The 17,084-nt window shown below is 54.5% G+C and overlaps 3 protein-coding genes across 3 annotated transcripts; all 3 read right to left on the minus strand.

Annotated features, from left to right (window-relative positions):
• Positions 1–2,211: 2,211 nt before the first annotated feature.
• EV422DRAFT_565017 (uncharacterized protein) lies at positions 2,212–6,969 on the minus strand (the record flags this gene model as incomplete). The annotated part of the gene is made up of 13 exons (XM_053072256.1): positions 2,212–2,334; positions 2,433–2,598; positions 2,719–3,994; positions 4,063–4,162; positions 4,240–4,445; positions 4,518–4,827; positions 4,898–4,960; positions 5,031–5,279; positions 5,348–5,449; positions 5,526–5,617; positions 5,681–5,905; positions 5,980–6,070; positions 6,145–6,969. 13 exons carry the CDS (start codon positions 6,967–6,969, stop codon positions 2,212–2,214), a joined length of 3,828 nt encoding a protein of 1,275 aa, XP_052928205.1.
• A 1,371-nt stretch (positions 6,970–8,340) lies between these two features.
• On the minus strand, positions 8,341–10,021 carry EV422DRAFT_519740 (uncharacterized protein). Its single transcript, XM_053069611.1, has one exon. It carries the CDS (start codon positions 9,553–9,555, stop codon positions 8,608–8,610), a length of 948 nt encoding a protein of 315 aa, XP_052928206.1. The 5' UTR covers positions 9,556–10,021; the 3' UTR covers positions 8,341–8,607.
• Positions 10,022–10,362: 341 nt separating this feature from the next.
• Positions 10,363–17,069, minus strand: EV422DRAFT_519744 (uncharacterized protein). The gene is made up of 23 exons (XM_053069612.1): positions 16,758–17,069; positions 16,576–16,672; positions 16,013–16,514; positions 15,684–15,940; positions 15,444–15,613; positions 15,125–15,376; positions 14,949–15,044; positions 14,829–14,876; positions 14,687–14,744; positions 14,313–14,624; positions 14,105–14,226; positions 13,684–14,034; positions 13,361–13,596; positions 13,151–13,298; positions 12,854–13,063; positions 12,562–12,774; positions 12,250–12,494; positions 11,958–12,181; positions 11,727–11,878; positions 11,463–11,659; positions 11,298–11,396; positions 10,994–11,211; positions 10,363–10,925 (listed from the first exon to the last, which is right to left on the minus strand). Exons 1-23 carry the CDS (start codon positions 16,971–16,973, stop codon positions 10,642–10,644), a joined length of 4,707 nt encoding a protein of 1,568 aa, XP_052928207.1. The 5' UTR covers positions 16,974–17,069; the 3' UTR covers positions 10,363–10,641.
• Between the last annotated feature and the right edge of the window lie 15 nt (positions 17,070–17,084).

Consider the following 17,084-nt stretch of genomic DNA (forward strand, 5'->3'; position numbering starts at 1 on the left):
AATTCAAATAGGCTAACGAAGGCATGGAAAAGGATTGATTCAGTATTCGTTTCATTCCAAGCGAGGCTTCATCTTGAGTCCGCGTTACTGCTATCCAGCGCGTCGGAATGGTTGTTGCAATCCTGACAGCGACTGCCATCGGTTATAACCGCAATGGACCGGAACGGGATTTTTTCCGCGGGCGCTGGTAGACACGCAGCGCATCCAAGTACCGAGCTTCGTACAAAGACAGACAAAGCATCGCTGCAAACATAGCAGGAGGGGTTGCCGAGACCGCCCATGTCGTCGCGGAAAATGACCGGAAACAAGCACACGTAAGCAAGTTCAGTTTTGACGCGTCTCGCGAAAGCTGCAACTCCGACATGCGATGCCATGCCAAACCCACATTGTCCCATTGAAACCCCAACCCGTCCGTACGCCGCTACTCCGTCCAACGCTGTGTCAGCCCGCTATACCGTCCATAATGGCTGTGACGCCTGCGAAGCCCCTCACCTCACCAACGATTAGGCATGTACATTTTCCCAAGGGCTATCCGTCATCTCGTCCGATGCTCATCTCTGTCTTTCCCCATCCTTCCCACTACACCAAGGTCACATATAACTCCTTAATGCCGTTTGAGGTAATGCGAGCGCTCACGCTGTCACTGTTTTTTCTAGCTTTCTTTCGGTAATGGCGGACATAGGGCTGTTGCGGAGGCAACTGGAGGAAGCGAGACGCGGACGCACAGATTTTCCACTTGAGTGATATGGAGCTTCGGATTTCGATACAGTAACCTACTGTGAGGCCAAGACGGCAACTGAGCGAATCGGTAGTGACCTGGCGTTCAATCACCCCGCCCAAACCATACTCCATGTGATGTGTGCAACCTATCATTCAGCCAACCCCACCAACCCCAGAGCAGCCTCATGCAGGGGGTTCTGATGCAGCTTAACGAAGAACTGAACGGCAACATAACTGCAGCAAAGTCGGATAATGATGAAGAGAGAAGCGCGTGAGGGACACCGAAGGCATGGCTACAGCGGCGATGTTGGCACAAAGGTGGAACGGAGGGATGGAGGAGAAGGCAAACAATCTCCTTCCCCACACTACCTCACGGCTGGCGTGGAAGTGGGGTCATGCACCACCTGCCGGAGCATTCCCAATATCTTTGAGTTTTCAAGCATGCGTCGTGCACGCAGGCAGGCATTGGGATCCCTTCAACATTCAGGAATCTGCTGAGAAAACAAAATCGAATCCAACCATCCCCTGTGTGCATACCCTCCGCGTATCCATAGAGTGCGCGAAACTACTGAAGGTGAACATAGATATTCCCAAAACATGACAGCGGTTGTAGAACAAACCGGAGACCATTCGCGTTTCAAAGGGGCAAGACTTGGAAGACCAGAAACGCGTTTTCGCGTTTTCTTGGATGACACAATCTATACTGTCAAAATGCTGTCAAAGGTTACATTTCACGCGTTTCATATAGGGCATGGCTGACATAAAGGGTGAGAATGCTCTCCTACACGTAAGTTGCCTCCTTGAGCATCCGAGTCCGCTGCTTTACCCTCCGCGACGCCCCCTCAAACTCCCCATCGCTGCGCACAACATTCCGCATCCCTTCTGTTAGTATGGCAACAAAACAAATCGGCATGTCGGATATAGCTGTCAAATTTCTTGACCCTGAGTCGGCCATCATGGAGATCATGGTCCTTGCTCGTGGGCCAGTGCCTTGACGTTTGCACTATTTTTGAATGACGAATAAGATTTCCGCGAGCATCCTCGATGTGTCTGGTGGCACAGAGTAAAGCTGTGTATGGAAGTGGGGGTGAGCACGCTGACAGGAGTTCGACGGGAGAAGATGTAATCATCTGAAATTGGGGGCGATGCAGCTTGCCTCCTTGCGGTGTCTTCAATTTCATGCAATCGTGCCCAACTGCGTCTACATGTGCTTCCCTTCTGAACTTGAGATTTCCGAGATGGCTCGAGTTGGAGCACTCTTGCGGAACGCCGCCGCTATCGTTGAGTACATACAGTATAACGACCAAATGTCAGGGTGTTTGGTTGGTACATACAGTGAAGAACATACATAGTGAATCTAAACAAACCCTCTAGATGAAAAGTCTCCCCCAAACCAAATCCGCCACAAAGTCCAAACTGGAACAGCCCACCAAAAAAAAAAAAGAGAAAACGGAAATGGGACAGAGACAACACTGGAGGCGAAAGGGATCGTCACCGACAAACAGCGGGATCCCCCGCAATGCCCTGCTTCCGCTGAAAGAACAAACTCAGCTCGGACCCGCCTTTCCAGAGATGATGCTTGACCGCGCCGAGGGTCATGTTCGGGTGTGCGACCTGAATAAACATTAAATGAAACCACAATCATTAGTCAACCTCGCTTTACAACCCACACAGATGGAAGGGGAAGGTGCAGATCGGAGGTGTGTACATACCTTATCCTGACAAAGAATCTCAACGAAATCCTCAGGGTTGAACTCTCCGGCGGCTTCAGGGTTCTGGCGGCGCTGCTCGGGAGATGGCGCGAGGCCGAGTTTCTCAACGACAAAACCCATCAGTTTGCGCATTTTGAGCATGCGGTTGGCGCTTAAGCGTGTTCCACTGGAAAATGAAAATGTACAAAAGGGGTTATTCCAATGAAAGGAAGGGCAAGCAAAAAACGCGGGGAGGGGGGGGGGGGGGGGGGGAGAGAGAGGGGGAAGAAGAGAAACCTTTGCATACCTCCTAGGAATATCCGGCCCTGAATTCCCCGGCATCGGATACAACATAAATGCCACCTTCACATTCTCCTTCGGCATTACCGCCTTCCCCTGCACCGCCGCCTCAAATACCCACGTCGGCAGCACCGCCTGCAACTTCTCCACCTCCCCCATCCCTCCCATATCCCCCACTTTGCCTCTATACACATCCAAGAACGCCGCGGCCTCCTCCGACTCCTCGACGCTGATGATGACGCGCACGGTGGGGGGGATGGAGATGTGCGGGGTTTCGTCAGGGTTGAGGAAGCCGGAGGCGAAGAGAGTGCGCGGGGGGAGGATGATTGCGTGGGCGGAGTCGGTGCGTTTGGGAAGGTTGGGGCGACCGTGGAGGGAGTCGAGGGAGTCGGAGAGGGAGCTGGTGGAGGGTTGGGTGGTGTGGGACGAGTCGCGGGGTTCGTGTGGGGTTGATACTACGGCGGGGGTGGTAGTGCTTTGGAGGGAGGCGGAGTCGGGGTTCGAGGGTGTGTGGGGTCGCTTGTCGTCTGCTGGATCGGGCCCGTTGCTGCTGGTTCGGAGATGAGTCAAGTTACCCGCGGCGCCTTGCTTGTTGTTGTCCTTTTCAACAGGTCGGAGATTCGCAGTCTTCAGATCGTCGCTCCGGACGGAACTCGCTCGTCGTCTAACGTGCGTCTTCAACTTATCCATGAGCGATGCGTTCCGTTCCGGCCCTTTCGACGATGTAGCTGAAGTCTGTCGCGACCGCGAAAACTCGGGGGACGGCGGTAGAGGTGACACTTTTGCTGGGACGGCTTCCGCGGCCTCGATAGTATGAATCGGCTCCAGTTCCTGGACATGACCCTGCGCTTGCTTGTACAGCGAATGCATCGACGACGCCTGGCTGAACGCTTCAGGTGGTGGATCGCTCATAGGCGGCGGCGGGACAGCAATGATGGCTTGACTTGACCCTCCCGCGCGATTCCGCGGCGGCATCCCTGGTTCCCGATCTTCGGGTATGCTATCATGACCTAGATTTTGTAGCGACGTTCTTGGGACCTCCCCAACCGCATCATTCGGACGTTCTTCAACGATCCCACCCTCCGTCATCGCCGTTTCCAAGCTCAGCCGTGCAGGAAGGCTTGCCTCGTTGGACGATTCCTCGCTTTCGACTCCGTCCCTCCTTCCCAGTGGCTGCCTTCCAACGTCCGCATCACCTGAACTAGCGCTGTCGTCTGCAGGGAGATGGTACGCTGCGGTGAAGGCCTGGAAGAGGAGGGTTAGAACCCATTTACCGATGTTGACTACGGTGACAATAGTAAGCTAGTGAGATTGCGTTGATTGACGCTTGGAATTATTCAGTTTGGCCTACTTCTCTGCTCCTCGGCTTCCGGCGGCTCCTCCACACCGCTGTCCTCATGGAATATCTCGCCTTCAAAGCATCGCGCTTCGTCAAGATGCACAACAAGCGACTACAAAACCGCCCATTCTCTTAGCCATCTTCGTAAAGACCGAAAATCGATACAGGTATCAGAACAGCACCACCTACCCCATTATGTATATCAACCGAGCACCACTGCGACACCCAATCAATCGGGTTTTGACATTTCTCCAGCGCTTCAGTGAACGTGCAATCGAATGCCTGCAGCTTGACGCAGCGCACAATGTCCCATAGCACGACCTCGTTGGCGGTGTTTTGGGTAAGGACGTGGCGTTTGTTGTTTAGCATCACGAATCTGTTGATTCCCGGTGTGCCTGAAACAGATCGCACTTCCATTAGCGTACTGATCCTGGCGGCCATGAAAAACGATTCGCACGGTTGTAAACCTTTGATAACACCATCAGGCTCCTTCCACGCAGGTTCCACAGCCGGCGCCGTATCCGGCCTCAACACATCCATCGACATGGCATAAACCGAAGTAGCCGCATCCTTCCGTCGATTAAACAACGACATGCGCTCGCTCGCGTTCATCGAGAAGGGGCGGTAGCTGCGCAGGGTGCTGGCTTCGTCGAGGTCTTTGGAGTGCGGGATGGTTAGCATGGCTTTGCGGGGGATGATGACGCGTTCCGACTCGTCGGCGGGGTCGTAGGTGCGCCCGGATTCTAGGAAGTCGGTGTGCTGGAAGGGGATGTCGCGCTGTTGAGGAAGCATGGGTGAGGTGGGGATCTCGGGGACGGTTGTCAATGTTTAAGGGCTCTCGCCTTACCCAGCGATTCACTTTCGCATTAGACGTCGCTGTCCAGATGTACAGATCGTTTATAGCAACCACCTGCGCAACCCACCAATCAGATCATTGCAAAACACAACCATCAACCGCCCAGCAAGTAAGCGTCTCTAACCTTGTGCACCGGCCCATCCTCCTTGCAAACCGCCACGACCTCCAGCAGATCATCCGACGTATCCAGCGTCTTTGACCTTGACACCTTTGTGACCCATCCATCCTTGCCGCCCGTCCAGAAGGTATCCAGATCGGGGTCCGTGGAGTAGAGAGAGTACACCGAGTCCTCGAAATGCGAATATGTGTGCATGCATTTGTGGGATTCTAGGGACCACATTTTGACTGTGGAGTCGCAGGAAGATGAAAGGACCTACGGGTTCGAGGGTTTTTAGAACGAAATCAAGCGCGGGATATTGGGATGCAGGTGGTCGGTCATACCCGTCGACCATCGTCGCTGACAAGCAGGGAGCGAATGTTCTCGGTATGTCCTTGTAAGCGCATAACGTTCTTGCCTGCGCGGAAGTCCCACACGCGTACGCACTGCGTGATAGAGCAATGTCAGCGAGGCTACGCCTACAGAGCGGTAGAGTAATCCCAGTCCCTCTGCGACACGGACCTTATCCGGTGACCCTGACACCAGTACGGAGCCTCCGGGGTTGCAAGCAAGCGAGTAGATGGATGCGGTCGGGGACTCCTCGTTGAGCAGAACTAGAAGGAACAAGTTGTTATGATTGGAGGCATAACCAGATGCGGATGTACCAATCCTCACACCTTCAGGAGTCTCCGATATCGACAGTGTCCCCACCGGCCCCCGGCCCTCGCCCAAATCCCACAGCAGAATCCGATGGTCCAACCCCCCAGACGCGACCCAGCCGCGATGCGGGGAATACGCTAAGCAACGGACATAGTCATAGTGATGACCGATGATGTGCGGCATGCTGTTTTGCGTTGTTGTGCTGGCGATACACACGGTCCGGTCGCTCGAGGCGGAAATTACTGTACAGCGACTGCAACGGTGAGCATACACGGGGTGAAGGACGAGGAGAAAGAAATTGGAGACGTGTGCATACTATGTTGATTGTTGTTACAGAGGACTAAGTCGTTTATCCAGTCGCTGTGGTGTTGATACGTGCGTCTTAACGTCGTTGGTGGTGTGGATGTCTGCAAACAGGCTCCAGTCAGAGGTGCTCGTGATAACCAATCATACGACAGCACCACTCTGAACTGCTGCATACCCCTAAAAATCTGTGGTGCTTCGGTCCCCTATCCACGCTCATCGCCGACTCACTCCTACTCATCAGCGCAAAGTTGTGATGCGACGCAGGCGACCCCCCAAACGTAATGCTCCGTTTGTCTCTAGTCAAACCCGTCTCCCTCTTTGCAAAATCGACTTGATGATGTATATGTAGCCCATTCGCCGGACGCCGGTCGGTCTCCATCCGAGCATCGCGGTGATCCCCCCAATCCTTTCTGTCCTGCAGACTGATTGGTGAAATCGGAGAACTGGGTGGTGACGATGAGATAGAATGGTCTCCAAGCATCTGCCCCACCGTATCCAGCGCTGCAGGGGAGTCCACCATCGAGTGTCTGTTACTGCCCCCCTCTCTCTGTGGTTCATCGGAGGGATAGATCATCGAATGTCGAGACGACGCCGCAAACTTTGAGGTCACTTGCGTTCTGTTTCGTCGAGCGCTCGCCCTCGACCACGATGAGACCTCCCTCGACGCTCCGCTGCCCCCTCCTACACTGAGGCTCTGCTGCTGAGGCGACCCGTAATACGAGTCGACGCGGTCCTTTTCCATTCGTGAGTGACGTTCGCGCCATCTCGCTTCCCGTTGTTCCGCGAGCTGGTTCTGCTTTGCGAAATCGATGTGGCAGTCCCATGAATTCACTATCGTGTCCCTCCCTCCTGTGAACAGAATGCCTCCGGGTGCTCCGTCCGGTTCTGTCGGGGTCGTCTCGTCGAGCGCGAGAGCGTTGATGCCCGAGCGATGGAGTTGACGGTCCCCATAGTCTTCTCTTATGGAGTAGGAGACTCGGGTCTTGGACGACCGCGGCATGACAGGCGGGTTGGACTATGTGCTATTTGGGCGTGAGTTATCGGTCAAGATCATATCGCTGTGGGAAAGGGATAACAAGGGCCGCTTTAACTTATGGAAACATACTGAAGTTTCACGGCGCTAGGTTGCGGATAACCTGGGCAGCATTCGGGGAGGGAAAGGCTTAGCGGACTGCTGCAATACTCTTATATGAAGTGCGCTGCAATGTTGCGGTGATGGTGGGGACTTTTGAGGTTTGTCCCATGCCAGCCATGCTTTGCGGATTGCGGCCTGCCCCCCAGGAATGCCCAGAAATGCGAGTCGCAGAGAGTGTCACGCACAGACCCACGCGTTTCATCTCCCGTTCAAGGCTCCAGCGTTCTTCCGGTCAACCGACATCAGACCACACGGATGGACGCTGCTTCTCCGTCATAAAGCCCTCCAATGAAAGAGTTCGTTATGCGTGCCGCCCGCATCTCAGAAAACCCCTACATCCTATCTTAACAATAATGTCACTCCCACGCACGACTCCCAGCCGTCACTTCGAACATCACGCATATGATTGATGGTAGCGTACAAGTGTAAAGATGTAGGAACACGCCCCAAACACACATCAATGTCCAATCCCACTCGGGACTCCAACACACCCCTTCTTCCCCTCCAACACTCTCCATCCAGTTTGCATCAGGCACCGCGAAAGATTGATACGTTCGATCCCGCCCGAGTCCTTTCTTCTTGTTTAATGATGTGGAGATGGTTGTGTTTCCTTACTGGAGTTGATTGGGTCCAATGCGTTGATTTTGATGAAATCCTTCTTCGTCGGACGAGGGATGATGCCCGGGGCGTCCGGAAGCGGTGCTTTCAGCTTTGTTCAGTCCGGGCGATTTGGCTCCACTGCAAAACAAAAGATATTCCCATCAAATCAGTCCTCCAGTCTCAAACGCAATCAAACCCAGGAGCATCCAATCCCCAGTTCCTTACCCTTCACAACACTCTTCCACCCCCTCAACGATATTTGCTCGCTGTGCCTGTATGCCTTCCTTAATCGGCATTCTGAGAAAAATATCCCTCCGACAAATTGACAGGCGCTTATGTCACAGAATGACACTATTGACAGGCGAGTGTTCTCAAGTTTCATCAGTCCGACGAGGCCTACTATGGGGAGCCATCCTTAATGGCCCCATAGCCTACACCCTCACGTCCGCGAACCAGAAAACGTTGGTCTCCCTCTATATAGCGCCACGGCATTCGAGGGAAGTAGCGTTCCTAGCTAATACTTCTCTGACGCCTCTTGGACTTCAACCACACCACCGGCCGCATACTCTTTCTCGGCGAGCGGAATCTGAAACATTGGAACAACAGACCAAGATCGCAACGAAATCAAGTTTTGTTTCACGTATATGTATTTTATATAACAACATGTAAAACCAATAGTTGCAATGAGGCATGCCGAAAGCGGCACAACTTGTGAAGCGTGGAATGTATACAAAGGGTGGGAATATGTGGATGAACAATTATGGCCAGACAGAAGTGGAGGCCAAAATCCGAGCATTTATACTAGATAATCTACTAAAACCGAGTCCAAAAAGAGTATGTACGAGAGCAAGGGTGGGATAAGAACTTGTGCGGATGGTATATCCGACAAATATCAGTGTTCCCCTAGATGCGAAGCACAGGGAAAGCAGGCCCCGAGAACGGGTTCAGCGTTTGTCTCGAGGTCTTTTTCGACGTACGTCCCTTGGCGGTCTCGATATCAGAAGCGTAGGCCGAATCAGCGGCCGTGTGGACGGAGATGATGGAGGCTGGGCGGATGTGGATGACCGAAACAGAGGGTTCGGATTGGGGGACGGTTGTTAGCGTGATTTCGGGGGATGAGGTGGTGGATTCGGTTTGTGTGGTGGGAGTGGATACGGTTTTCTTCTCGGAAGCGTAGACGAGGGTAGTCGCCCAGCATTGTGCGCCGTTGAAGCTGGAGGGCATCGCGATGAAGTTCTTGCCCTCAGGTGCGGGTTTCTGCTGTTTCTTGTTTTGCTTCTTGAGCGCCTTGGCAGCTTTCAGGTCCGAGAAGATGGGTCCGGATTCGTAGACGAGGGATGTGGCCCAGGATTGAGCGCCAGTGAATGCAGAGGGCATCGCGATATGGGCCTTTGTAGATTTTGCAACGGTGGTGGGTTCAACCAGCTGCTGCTTGTTCGCCTTCTTGGCAGCTTTCGCCGAGAAGATGGGCCCGGATTCGTAGACGAGCGCGGTAGCCCATGATTGGGCGCCGTTGAACGCCGAGGGCATGGCGATGAAGTTCTTGGAAGACTTTGCAACCGTGGCCTTAGCCGCCGGTTGCTTCTTCTCCTTCTTTCCGGCGTTCTTGTGCTTCAAGTCCTCAAAGATGGGGCCAGACTCGTGAACGAGCGCCGAAGCCCACTGCTGGGTCATTACACCGGAGGAGGGCATGATGACGAATTTATCGGCGGTGGTGGTGGTGGCTGGGGTGATAGTCGATGTCTTTTGTTGGGCCTTGATGGCTTTAGCGACTTTCAGGTCAGCGAAGATGGGGCCGGATTGGTGCTCGAGGGCGGAAGACCACTGTTGTTGGAGGGCGATGGAGGGCATCTTTTGCGATTTGTTGGTTGGGTTGTGTAGGGTTTGGATTGTTGCTGCTGCTGATGGATGTGCAGGAAAGAAGAGCGTAGGAGTGCGTTTGCTGTTGCTGTTGTGTTGCTGTGTGTGTGTGGGATGATGGACAGAAAGGGAAGAGGCCGACCACCCTTCCTTTTATATCCATCGCCGAGACAGCTTTCCGCAGACCTACGCACTCCGTTCCTGCATAGTTGGGCATGGGGTGAGAGAGGAAGGTTGAGACGGCATGGGAGTGAAAGCGTTGAGAGAAAGAAAAATGCGGAAGGAGGAGCAGTTTATGGCATGGAGGTGGGTGTTGTGGCTGCTATTCGGCTGCTAGCCCACGAGTTTTTTCAGAAGGAGCCCATGTCCACTTTCGACGCGTGTGCTTGAATTTTTGGAAGTCGGAAATTCGAATGTGGAAGGAGCTACTGTACGTGTGCGGGAGCGCTTTCGTGGGACTTGTCTTGGCAAGCGGAAGGAACCTCGAATCCCTCGATGTGGCAGCGAACCGGCGGAGGAGCCACGGAGGGTCCAAAAAGCAGGCGCCAGTTTAGTTTAGACTTTTGTCGTGGGACGAATGAATCATGGGCCGCCGGCGCACGCGGAACAGAAAAAAAGAACAAAGAACAATCCAAGAAAAACCCCCGCTTCATCAAGCCTTCATTCAATTAATCCATGGGATCCACGGGCACGGGGGCCCAGCAGCAAGCAGAAAGGAGAGACAGCTGTGGTGGCCCGTGGGTGGACCAGTTGCACAACTTCCATTCATCAAAAGGCACAACACCACGGCGCGTTTACGCCCACGCCGCCAGCGCACGCGTAATGAATTTAATGAGTTCCAATCTAAGTGAGGCGTCCCACCTGGCGCCTCCAACAGAAGTATTAAGTGTGTTGATGATCACGTAAGCAACTCTACACGCGTGCATTGAAACTGTCAATCTCTGCGAGCTTGAACGCTGATGTGTTTCGCCCCAACCAGCGCCCTTGTACAAGTCCCCAATGTGAGGCATATAAGATCGAGAGATAGCCTATATAGAAATACAATATTCGCCCCTTGTACCTTCCCAATGTCCAATCTCACCGCACACCCTGACTTGCACGAATAGGTGGCAAAGCCTGTCTTGACGGTTCCAGGGCCAAGAACTGCGACATCCTGTCGTCGAATCCAGGCGGCCTGCGCGACGAGTCTATGAATGGCGGGTTTAGGGAGGGCTCGTTTGGGGATGTGCCGTCTTGTCGCGGTCCTGCAAACGGAGCCGCCTCTGCGTGTAAGGCCTCGATCAAATGACAGTGGTCTTCGAATTGTTTCAATCGCTTTTTGTATGCGTTGCGGACCCAGTCTTTTGAAAATGGGTTGTTGCCTGTCAGGGAGGTACAGTCAGCATTACTGGAAGTGAGGATGTAGGGGCGTTCCGCAAAATCCAACTACCTTTGAGGTACAAAGCAAGATACTCCACAGCTGATGCATCTATGCTCTTGAAAGGATGCTTTGGCCGGACCTTGCCGACCGCCAAGAGCGCCTCGGTGATCCGCGTGGCTACTGTCTGCTCAAGATATCCGACAAGCGGAAGATTGCCTACAGGTATTGGGGTTTGGCGAGGCGGGAGTTTCGCGGGGAGAACGAGCGATGCGTACTTCCATGGCGTCCTGCCAGTAGCGCAAATTGTTCATCAGTTATCCGATACACGGACAATCAGGGCGCAGCCCATAAGTTATGGGACGAGAGGACAAACCTCATAAACGCCTCGCGCTTCTGTTCGCTCTCCATGCTGTACAGCTTGTTGTCATACTCGGCGATAAAGTCCTGGCGGCCGGGCACGATGCTCTGGAACCTATGCCAAATGAGCTTCCTACGAGTTTCACACGGCCATCTGAAAACATGGCCTCATCCAACTTACCCTTTGGGCCCTTCAGCGAACGTGACAGGACAATACCCCTGCAACTCGATCTGCGCAGGGAACATAGCCTTGACATCGCCGGGCGTCCGTCGTACCGGAAGCACAGCAGGTAGTTCCTTCCCTTCCTCGACAAACTTTGTTGGGCCAGCCAGGAACATTGATAGCTCGGACGGGCCCGCTGTACGATAATACATCCCCTATCAAACCGGAGTGAGTATTGCACAACACATTTGTCTGGCGAGATCGATGTTCTTGACGACTCACCTTGTATACAGCCATGTATTCTGTCCCTCCCGGGCCCACGACGAGCTCGCCGTTCTGTGTCAGGCTGACGGGGCAGTAGTCACCGACTGGTCCCATGTTCTTGGCCACTTCGTCGAGGTTCACTGCAACGTCATGAATCGGGGCTGCCGTATCTATCCGACCAGGATGGAAACAACCCACATCAATCAACCACACCGCTCCTCATCCGTGTCCACCCACACGGAAACAAACCTTTATTCAACGCCTCCAAATACAATTGCCGATTCTCAATATTCTTCTCCACCCTCGCCCGCAGTATCGCCCGCGTAGCCCACACCGATTTCTTCCCGTCCAGAGCTGTCCAGTTGCAATACCGGTGCTGGTACAATTCCGCCAGGCCCGCGATCCGGTCCTCGTAGCCACGGTTGCGCAGTTGGGTGATTTCGAGGAGATTGTCGACGGAGGGTGTGTCGAAGCTGGGATCGACAGGGTTAGACGACCGAGAAAGTGATGAGGCAGAATATTCAGTTTCTTTGTTCTTTACCTCATCTCAGGATCCTCTGCCAATTGACATCGTCGTTCAACTTCCTCCTCCGTAATTTCCAGATTGACGACCAAATGCGGGACGACACCGAGCTGCTCGAGGAGTTTGGCCTGCTGGATGGTCATCGGCCAGCCTTCGAGGATCCACCCCTTTTCTTGGCATGCCGCGCGGGAGGTGATGATGCGGACCGCCTCTGCAACCATCTCGTCGGGGACTGTTTTGCCTTGTTCTAGGCATGCTTTGAGCTGTTGAAATCTTCGTTTTAGCACCTACGCGTTAGAAAAAAAAATAGATAGCCACGGTCAAACGTACCTCATCATAAAGCCCCATGCACACCTCCCCTCCATCAATAATACTCTGCAGAACCAGCGGCACGTCCAGCCACACGGCCCCCATCTCCTCCGCCAGCCCTTTCGACACCGTCGTCTTGCCGGACTTGCCGATCCCGATCACGCACACCCGCGGGTGCACCGAGGGCGGTGGCGGGGCTTGATTGACGTATTTGGACGTGTTGGATAGGAAGTCCTGTTGTCAAAATAACAATGCACCATCAGTTAACGGTTTTTTACAAGGGTTAAGACAAACACAAGAAAATGAAACAAACCTTCCGCGCCGCCTTATCCTTCAAAAAGTACACACAGTCCTCATAAACAACCGGCAGCGTCCCGATACTCGCGCGCGTGATGTACCGGCTCTTGTTGACCGTGACGGGGCAGTACTTGCGGAACTTGCTGTAGGTCTTCACTCCCAGCTCGAGAGCGCGCTTGGCTTCTTTGGGAGAAATTTTGTAGGCGTTGCAGAAGAGGCTGGAGCGCTACAGGGTTGATGGCGTTCGAGGCGGGAGGGGTCGTCTTAGGTGAAATAGGAGCGAGAACGGGTAAGGCGGATAGGAGAGACTTACGTTTTCGAGATAAGTCGCCAGATGTGTGCGGACGGCAGCCATGGTTGGTCGGATGGTGAGGTTCGCATCGATCTCCAGCACGGGGATGTGGCTGTTGGCCCGCACCGTCGATGTGATCGTTGATGCGTCCACTTGGCCATTGTCAATGCTGTAATCGGTCCATCAATGAGTTCTAGCCCACCCACATACACCGCTCATTCTGCCTCACACCTCTCCATAACACCCTCCAAGTCCTCCTCCTCCTCATCCTCGTCTGCATCCTCCGACTGCTTGAGCGGTAACGTGCCCAGGCGACGCATGACGCTCGCGACGCGGCGCGAGGCTACGTCAGCCTCGACGGTGAGCTCGACGAAGGCATCGACGTGGTAGTGCGTTTCGAGGACTGCCATGACGCCGTCTTTTGTGGGTGGGAAGGATTCGAGGAAGAAGCCGGTTGTTTTGTAGGGCTGCATGTGAGAGGAGATGAATTTAGAATGAGAATGGGTGCTTTTGCTCCGGTGCATCAGGTATCGCAGGGACGCAAACAACATTACCTCACTCTCAAACAACTCCCTCAGCACCTTCACCCCCGAATCCGCATCCAACAACATATCCTTATCCCCCTCAGCCGCTGGCTCCCCATTATCCCCATCCTCCTCCCCACTCACTTCCACCTTCACGGGCGTCTGAGCAGCCAAGTACGCCCTCACAAGCTCCTTCCACTGGACATGCGGCACATGCTCATGTTTCTTGCGCAGCTCGTTGATGATGGCCGTCTTTCCGCTACCGGGTGGACCGACAAAGACGAGGCGGGGTGGGGGAGCGTGGACGTTTGTGGTGTAGGTTTGAGGCTCGGCGATGAATTTGGCGAGGGATTCCGGGGTCGTGTGGTAGTAGTAGCGGTACTGAGGGAGGAAGTTGGATCAGCAGTCGGAACTCCGGGAGACTATCAAAAATGTTGGGAAGATTCTGTACCTTGTACTTTGAAGCATTAGCCGCATCCCCCTTCATGAGCACATCATGCTCCAGCAACGCCACGGGATCATAATCCTTTGTCGCCCCAAACGGAACCGGAGACGGAAGATTTGAAGCCACCTCTAAAAGATCGGGAGATCACCGCGCATGAGCAAAAAAGCGACACTCTGGTTTCCAGGCCCGGAAAAGGGAGGGTAGTTTCCCATACCTCCTTTCGCGGCAAACGGATCCAACACATGCTGCACAGTCGCAAACGCCACCCCCGGCCGATCCGCCGCATTCAACTTGATCACCACCTGCTTCCCGCCAGCCGGATTCCCCTCCGCATCATGTGGATCACCACTCGGTGGTTGTTGCTCCAAAACCGTCAACACGTCCGCCAGTTCGCTCGTCTGCCCATTATACAGCTCGTCGTAGAATGGGCGGTGAATGAGTGACGTGAGGTGGGCGGGTGTGGATTGCAGCGCGGCGCCGAGATCGGGCACGTCTGCGCGACGCCGGACCTTGTCGTCGGCTACATCTACAAATGTGCGATGTGAGCTTCCGACGGTACGAGTATGCATGTTCGCGGCATTCACTCACCGCTCTGCAAACCGATAGAGTACTGAGGCACGATGCCGCTGGCTATGAGGAGGTTTGTCTGTGTTCGCGGGATGCAGTAGTGTTAAACGAATCATAAATGCCGTTACGAAAGCATGGCACAGGTATTTCAATGGATCCGCACCTGCTCCATATTCTGCGGAAATCCATCGAGGACCCATCCCCTGTCCAGCTGATACAGGAGAAAAGGAGGTCAATCAGCCACGGATGTGTGATAGCGCTGCACATGGAAACGCTGCTTTACCTTGCCCGCCTTTCGAGCCTCGTCGAGAACGCTTTGGATGACCTGAACCTGCAGGTCGGCGGGGACGGCCTCACCCTTACTGCAGACTTGAACCACCTAAACATGAAAAACACGGGCATCAATACCGTCTCGCCCAACATCCCATCACATGGCAATCCCAACCAAACAAACAAAACCTTCTGCGCAACTGCCTTGAACCCCGTCTCAACCTCCCCGCTCTCCCACCTCCCGAAAACCTCATCCAACGACAACCACACCAGCCCATAACGCTCCGCCACCGCCCTCGCGAGCGTCGTCTTCCCCGCCCTCGGCCCACCCAGCACCGCGATTTTGAGTTCGGGCAGCGTGGGCGGTTGCCGGAGGTATTTGGGGGGGTTTTCGAGGAAGAGTGCGAGGTGGGAGGGGGAAGCGAGGAAGTAGACTTTGCCCTGTGAACAATGATGCGTTTTAGTTTGGGGAAAGAGATGGGAGGCGAGGGACAGGGAGGGTAAGTACCTTGTAAACGGCGGCATAGTCGAAGGTAGGGACGGGCTCGAGCTTCCCGGAGGGCCCGTAGGCGGTGACGGGGCAGTAGTTGGCAAAGGCGCCGATATCGCGGGCAGGCTCGTCGGGTTCGAGTTGGGTGGTTGTGTAGTGCTCGTATGCTGTTTGCGGTGATGTTCCGGCTTCAATCAAAACACCGTTAGTTTGGGGAATTGAGTAGCAATTGCCCTGTTTTCTGGCCAATCTACTCACGCGCAAATCCACCCCCCGGCCCCTCCAGCACCCTCGGCAACACCGTCCGTCCAAACTCGCCAAACCCAATCGCATCCAATGCATCTGTCAACCCCGGTATCAGCACATCCGGGTGCTGCGTCGCATCCAGCTCAATCTGCCTCTGATCATTAAAGTACTTTCGTTTGACGGTCTCCAAGGGGACGGTGTACGTGCTGTTGTAGTGGTCGAGGGCGGCGGTGACGAGGTCGGGGGAGTCTTCAGGGCGTTTCACGAGGCTGTGAGATATACGTCAATCAGTGAACGGGGAGTGAGAGTCCTCAACGACGCTGACGCCCCCGATCTTTTACCGATCAACAACATCCATAGGAATCATCTTCCACTCCACTTTATTACTGAGCTTAACCACCTCCTTCACCTTCTTCTTCCGCTTCCTCCTCTCCCCATCCTCATCCTCTCCACTCTGACTCCCCTCACTCCTGTCCTCCTCATCCTCCTCCTCATCCCCATCGTCTTCCTTTTCCTCCTCCTCCTCACCCGCCTCACTCCCCTTGTCATGCTCCCCCTCCTCCTCCTCCTCCCCATTCTCATGCATCCCAATCTTCGCCCTCTTAGCTCTTGAAAACACAACCTGTGCCCCAGGGTATATTGTCCCTGTCAAGGGATCGATCCATTGCGCGGCGCGGCGGCGGACGAGGTCGTCGTCGGCGAGGGTGAGGGAGAGGAGGATTGGGGTTTGGTTGGGGGATTTGGAGTTCAGGATCTGGATAAGGGCTGTTATGTCGGGTGGTGGGGTGGTGGTGGATGTGGTGGTGGGCTTGCAGGTGTTGGGGAGGCCGGCTACCATGTAGCCTTATGATTGGTGTGGTGAGCACCCGCTTCATACAGAGGGTGCATCGAGTCTATTCCTTACCTCGAAACCTCGCAGCCTCCCGCAACGCCGCATCAAGCATCAACTGGACAACCCTATCCGGTGCAACCTGCTGTCCACTCGCCAACGTCTCCAGAATCTAAAAAAGATCCCTCCCCATCAGCAAATCATCCCATCCTTCACAGCACCCCAACAACCCCCCCTTGCCAAAAAAAAAAGCCAACCTCTTCATGCCCCGGATGCCCCTGATCCTTCACAACACCCTCCAAAACCGCATCAGGCGTAACCAACACAGCGCCAACTTTCTCCGCCAGGCGCTTCGCAACCGTTTTGCGGCCTGAGCCTGGTTTGCCGAGAATGATGTAGCATGGCCGTTCGGGGTCGGGGTCGGTGGTGGCGAGGAAGGTGGTTAGGGCTTGGGGATTGGGGTTTGTGGGCATTTTTGGTTATGATGTTTCTGGTCGAAGGGTGCTGTGCTCCTCTTCCGGCGGGATACGTGGAAGTCTGCGGCGGAACAAGTGGTGAGTGTATTGCCGGTTTCGCTCACCCGA

The sequence above is a fragment of the Fimicolochytrium jonesii genome (assembly GCF_025526975.1).
Source record: "Fimicolochytrium jonesii strain JEL569 chromosome Unknown EV422scaffold_4, whole genome shotgun sequence".
Taxonomy (NCBI): Eukaryota; Fungi; Chytridiomycota; class Chytridiomycetes; order Spizellomycetales; family Powellomycetaceae; genus Fimicolochytrium; species Fimicolochytrium jonesii.